This window comes from Limulus polyphemus, unplaced genomic scaffold (genome assembly GCF_000517525.1).
Source record: "Limulus polyphemus unplaced genomic scaffold, Limulus_polyphemus-2.1.2 Scaffold23, whole genome shotgun sequence".
In the NCBI taxonomy this organism is placed as follows: Eukaryota; Metazoa; Arthropoda; class Merostomata; order Xiphosura; family Limulidae; genus Limulus; species Limulus polyphemus.
Genome location: NW_013665633.1, coordinates 554,103 through 560,384, shown reverse-complemented (window position 1 = coordinate 560,384; position 6,282 = coordinate 554,103). Strand labels below are relative to the sequence as shown.

The following is a 6,282-nucleotide window of genomic DNA, read 5'->3' as shown; positions in this document are numbered from 1 at the left end:
AATAGCACGAACCATTGAGAATGGTGTCATCTACAATACTTTCTACAGAAGGACCATTGAGAATGGTGTCATCTACAATACTTTCTAGAAGAGGACCTTTGAGAATGGTGTCATCTACAATACTTTCTAGAAGAGGACCTTTGAAAATGGTGTCATCTACAATACTTTCGACAACAGATACATTGAGAATAATGTCATATACAATACTTACAACAGCTGGAACATTGAGAGTGGTGACGACATCATCTAAAGAACCGTTTGTGAGATCCGGTTGGAAATGCCAACTCTTTATCTGTCGATAGGAGACTGTTCCGTTGTCATTCCAAGTAAGGTTTACCTTTACGCGATGTTCCCTGGTAAGTAAACAGATATTTACAAAAGAGGTACAATAAATGTAAACATGAAAATTAGTTTAAAACCGAAAATAACACAGTAAAATACGTTCATTAACAGAAATGAAGAAAAAATGACTTACTACACTCTAGTCACAGGACTTTTACTGTTTATTAATTTACATCTTACGTGAAATAATGACTTTCGTTAACTTATTTACGAACCGCTAGATAGCTTACAGATTAAGTCTAAAACATTAAACAGTCAAACGAATGAAATATGAAAGTCTGTGTTGTTTTAGTATAAAGCTACAGAACGAGCTATAAGCGGTCTGTCCACCGCGGAGAATCAAACTCCAGAATTTAGCGTTGTAACCCGTAAACTTAACCTCTGACCCATCGCGAAACAGATGTGAAGATACCCTGAGTTTTTTTTACACTTATAATGTTTACGTTGTCATTGTAATTGGAACTGAAATATTTGTCTTTTTAGTTCCGCAACTGAGCGACAAAGTATATACCTAACTCTACCCTTGGTGAAAGCCCGACAGATCCGGTGAAAGTCTACATGTAAAAGTGAACTCTCAGTCTATAATGGGCTTTCTTTTTGAAGCTCTTTTAATGCACTTTAAATGTCTTACCTTAAAGGTTTTGTAGGTTATTTTAAGCAGATTGCACTCCTCCGTCTTTTTCTTTTTCGTTCGAAAACGCGGAAAACACACAAATTTGCTAAAAATGAGCAAAATCTCTTCAAGGATTTTCATTAATATTCATTAGCCAAGCAAATTGTTGTAAAACAGGGGAATTGATCCGAAGTGAGGAGATGTAGCAGTCGAGTCGAGAAACTTGGACGAAATGGCAAAGCAGTTGTGTTATTTCTTGTTCACAGCAGCCCATTTCACAGTGGAGATGTGATCAAGATTTCTACTGTCCAAGCTTGGCACATTTAATGCATTAAATTAAATAATAAACTTGAATTTTACATCTAAGGTAAACTATATTCTACATTAAGAAGTAAGAAATATCCTAAAATATTTTATTTATGAAATACTTTTTAATTCAGGCTAAGGTGCTTATTTTAACCCTAGTATACAACGGAATTTAAATGAGGTGAATCAGAAAAAAGCGAGAAACTTAAATAGCAGCAACATCTTTATTCTCCACATTGTAGCTGGATATTTTATTACTGTATAATTTAGTTATTGTAGGAAACAAGCCAAAATGGTAGAAATTTTATTTACAATCTTTGGTTTATAGAATTGTTTTGTGGTGTGAGTTTTTTTAAACTCAACTATTGACAGAAGCTACTGCCGAACGATATGGGGGTTTACATTTGGACTAATAAGTTAGTACATCAACTCGTTTAGGACGAGATGCATCCACAGACAGACAGAAAGTTTATCTTTATATTGAATACTTACTGCACCGGTATGGCTTAGTATGTATAGCGCATATGTGAATAACACCTGCACTCTGATTTTTATACTCGGTTCTGATGAGCAAACAGAGGCAGATCTGGATAAACTCTTACTTACTATAAAACATCACCTTAATTTTTTAAAGATATGAAACAAAAACAGTAAAAAAATGATAGTTTTTAAAAGATTGTCTTGACACTATAGCTTGACTTACTTGACTTATTCCCCTTAGTTCCAATTGGAACATAGGGACACTACTGTTCCACACCATTGGACCCGACTTTCGGCCATCCTCAGCTGAGCCCACGAGAGTCCAGCGGCCTTAATCTCCAGGTCATTTTTGGTTTCCTCACTTTCCTTTTTCCCTGTGTGTTCCAGTGCCTGTCTTGTCACATTGGTATGAGGCTTCCTTAGCGTGTGACCAATCCAACCCCATTTCATCTTCGCAGTTTCTTCTTGGACAGGCAGCTGATGTGTCTGCTCCCATAGGCCAGCGTTAGAGATGACACCAGGCCATCTAATGTGCAGGATGTTGCAGAAACATATGTTGACAAAGGTCTAAGTCTTGGCTATGATAGTGTTGGTGACTCGCCATGTCTCTGGGCCATAAATGACGAGTTCACTTTGGTGTTGAACAATCTGACTTTGGTCTTCTGCGAAAGAGATGATGAGGTCCATATAGAGATTTAAGGTAAATCTGGCTTTGTTGATTTGTGAGCTGACGTAACTGTCTGTGCCTCCATTCTTTGAGATGACACTTCCGAGGAACACAAACTTGTTAATTCTTCTATATTATCTCCATTGAGCTGCATTGAGTCCTTTGGCTGTTGTTCATTTTCATTATCTTTGTCTTGTTAACATTTACGCGTAGCCCAGTTTTTGCAGCTTTCTCATTAAGTTGTTGAGTCTTGGAATGTATGTTCTGCTGCCTATGTTACAGGAGGCATAGATCATCTGCAAGGCAAAGGTCTTCCAGGTGCTTCATGAATGTCCATTGGATGCCTGTATTTGTGCTGTTGGTAGTTTGCCTCATCACCCAGTCAATCAAAAACAGGAAGATTATGGGTGAAAGAAAACATCCATGCCTGACACCGGTCTGAACCGTGAAGGGCTCTGAGAGTTCTATGTTGTGTGTGTGATCTTGCATGTTGACTGCTTTTCCAGTTGTCAGGAGTTTGAGTGCCTTCGTAATCTCTTCCTTTGTTGGGGGTTCGTGTTAATATTCAGAGGCTCAGCTACTGGTGTGATGGTTGGGCATTGTGTAGGGGATCTCTGTTGAGAATCTCTTTGTAGTGCTCAATCCTTCTAGCTCGATGGTCTGTTTCTTTGCTAATAGTTCGTCCATATTTGTCCTTTACAGGCCTGTCCTGATTGGAGTTATTTCTCGATAGTGTTCAGGTGATGTTGTACAACGTCTTTATATCCTTTTTCCCTGCTGCTGTCTCTGCTTCCTCTGTGAGAGCTTCAATGAAGGCTCTCTTGTCTCGCCTGGTGTTCTTCGTTACTTCTCTGTTGAAGTTTCAGTATTCTGCCCGTAAATATTGTTTCTTCTCCTGGTTTTTAGAGGTACTTTCTTGCTTGAATAAGGTCCCATGATGCTTGTGAGAGACATTCCCTGTATTGTGTCTTCTTTTTGCCTAGTACTTCAGGTTTCCTGGAGTTTGGCCGAGTGGTCCTCGATGGTTTCTTCGATGAGGTCACCAAGAGTTCAAACTTGTTCTTCAGCTGGCATTGGAGCTGATATACTGTATTTCTTGCCCTGCGATTCTGCACATTGTACTTATTGTGCAGTCTATCTTTTCCGTCCTTGAAAGCTTTCAGCTTTACTCGAACTGCTTCAAAGAGAAGGTGATGACCTGATCCTGCATCCGCACCTGTTTTCACTCTCAAGTCTAGAAGGCTGTGTTCTGGCGATGGTGATGTAGTCAATTTGGTTCTCTGTGTGTCCATCAGGTGAGTTCTAATGTGGCTTTATGTATTGATTTCCGGGGGAAAATTATTCCTGCAATCACAAAGTCGTTGAATGCGCAGAAATTTGCAAAGTGCTCACCGTTCTCATTCACGGCTCCAAGCTCATTCCGTTCCATAATCAGTTCATAATCGTGGTTGTCAGCTGTCATTATAGCTAAGGACATTTAATTATTTTGAGGAGAATGTTTGTTTGCTGTTAAGCACACAGTTACACAACAGGCTATCTGTGCTGTGCCCACCACGAGTATCGAAACACATTTTTTATAGTTGTGAGCCCCCCGCCTTACCATGTGACATTTGGGGAGTGGGATAACTAAAAATGTGTGAACATCGTTATATAACACTATCTGACCAAAACAGGGATGATTATGAGTAGATGTTAAGGTTTTGTTTGTTCGTGTGCTTGTTGTTAAGCACAAACCACACAACGGGCTATCTGTGCTCTGCTCATGGCGGGTATCAAAACCCAATTTGTAGCGCTATAAATCCTTAGACTTACCGCTGAGTCACTAGGGTGGCTAGATGTTAAGGAAACAATAAACTATATTACAGACATATTCAATTAATTTCCGTTGGTCTGTTTTGAAATAGCTTAATTATACAGACAATTTTTCTGTTTTTGTTGAATTTAAAATTTTCGCGCTAAGCTATACAAGGGCTATTTGTGAATAGCCGTCCCTAATTTTGTGCTGCCAGACAAGTGAATGCAGTTAGTGAACAGCACCAAGCGCCATCTCTTGAGCTACTTTTATCTGACCGAGTATTGGGATTTGGCCATCACTCTTATAGCGAACTGACGTCCCCAAAGTGCGGAACGTTTTTTGCGACAACAAGAGCAAAACATGAGCACTCGAATTCATAGTTTGAGTTCGTTAGCTGATAGGCTACGCCCGGTCTTTTAAGGTTTTAAGTATGCAGTGAAAAATAAATCTCATTGATGTACAATAATGCTCTTAACGTATTCTTTAGTAAATGCGAGTTTAAATCGTTTTAACTTGCTGTAACAAGCACGGGCTAGACGCATTTCAGACAGTACTGTTTTTAAAATTGTTTAGATTGTTTAAAAACGAAATTTTATATGTATAACTTCATTGCTAGGAAATTGTATCGTTTGAAGTATCTGTTTATTTGCGTATTTCTGTTCCTAACCAAAACGTGAATTTCAGTAAAAAAAGAACAACCTACAGGTCTAATCTATGCTTTGATTGACCAGTTTCCCTGAATTACCAGCTCATAAGTGCTGCTTGGAGAAAACACACAAAGTAATTCTCCGATGAGTGTCTCTCAAACATGGAAACTTCCTTCCTACTTATATGTGTCGTTCTGTTTTCTTTTCTTAAACACGAACAGGTGCAGTTTAGGACAATATATACACATACACTTTGAATTGTTTTTTAAATATATATATATATTAAAAATTAAACGATTCAAGTATTTTGACTTTCTTGTTCCTTGACATAAAGAATGAAATGAAGGTGTACATTTGAATATCCACAAATTTTCCATATTCAAGTTTCGTATTATATAATGTCATTGTTCTTTGTACTTGCATTATGTATACAAAGTACAATGACATTATATAATATGAAACCGATTTTTTCCGCTTGTCATCTCAAACTTATCAGTTTCTCAGTGCTTATTTCATGAAAAGCGTTCGACCTTTTACCAAACACGTTTACGTTTTTATATATCCCGTAATTTAAACCTCTGCATGTTCTCTTATCAGTTCAAACTGAAATTTAAACCAGTTCATATGATATTTCTCTCCCAGCATTGTGTTCCATTTTATGTCTGATATCTGTTTTCGACGACACTAAAATACACATATCAATGAAACTTGCTACAGAACACGTTACATGTAAGCTGTAGCTGCTTAAGCAATGTTTTCCATGAGCTCATGACTTTTGGTTTTGAATTTCGCGTAGAGCTACACGAGGGATATCTGCTCTAGCCGTCCCTAAATTAGCATTGAAAGACTAGAGGAAAATCAGCTAGTCATCAACAACCACCGCCAACTCTTGGGCTACTCTTTTACCAACGAATAGTGGGATTGAATGCAACATTATGACACCCCCACGGCTAAAGGGGTGAGCATGTTTGGTGGGACGGGGATTCGAAGCCCGAGGTCTCGAGGAGATATCCGCATTAGTATAATGGCAATCAACCTCCTCTGTAAAATGCACAGAAAAACAAAAGTGGACATGCAAGTTTTGTCGTGTTATATAATCATTTCCAGGTGCCCCTAGTGTAAGACAACTATATCCTTGATAAGATGAAGGACGCTTATGTAACGAAATGACTTTAAGATGGTTAGTCAAAAACAGATTTTATCATTAAAGGGCGTTGACAATTAAATTCTAAATTCTTATGGAAATTAAGCAAAAAAAAAAAGCAATAACTACTTAAGTAAGAAAAAAGCATTCCTTGAATAAACTTTGTGATAATAAAATCTAATTTTCATTACATTTATTAATGTTTGTTTGTTTTGTTTTTGAATTGCAGGCAAAGCTACACGAGGGCTATCTGCGCTAGCCGTCCCTAATTTAGTAGTGTAAGACTAG

At 38.0% G+C, this 6,282-nt stretch overlaps 1 protein-coding gene across 1 annotated transcript in view; it reads right to left on the bottom strand.

The window, feature by feature from the left end:
- LOC106458481 (protein croquemort-like) overlaps positions 1-6,282 on the bottom strand; it is a 44,268-nt gene that overhangs the window by 24,529 nt on the left and 13,457 nt on the right. The window contains exon 3 of the mRNA XM_022384922.1: positions 212-353. Within this exon, the coding sequence (XP_022240630.1) occupies positions 212-353 (142 nt within the window). The remainder of the gene's footprint in view (positions 1-211; positions 354-6,282) is intronic.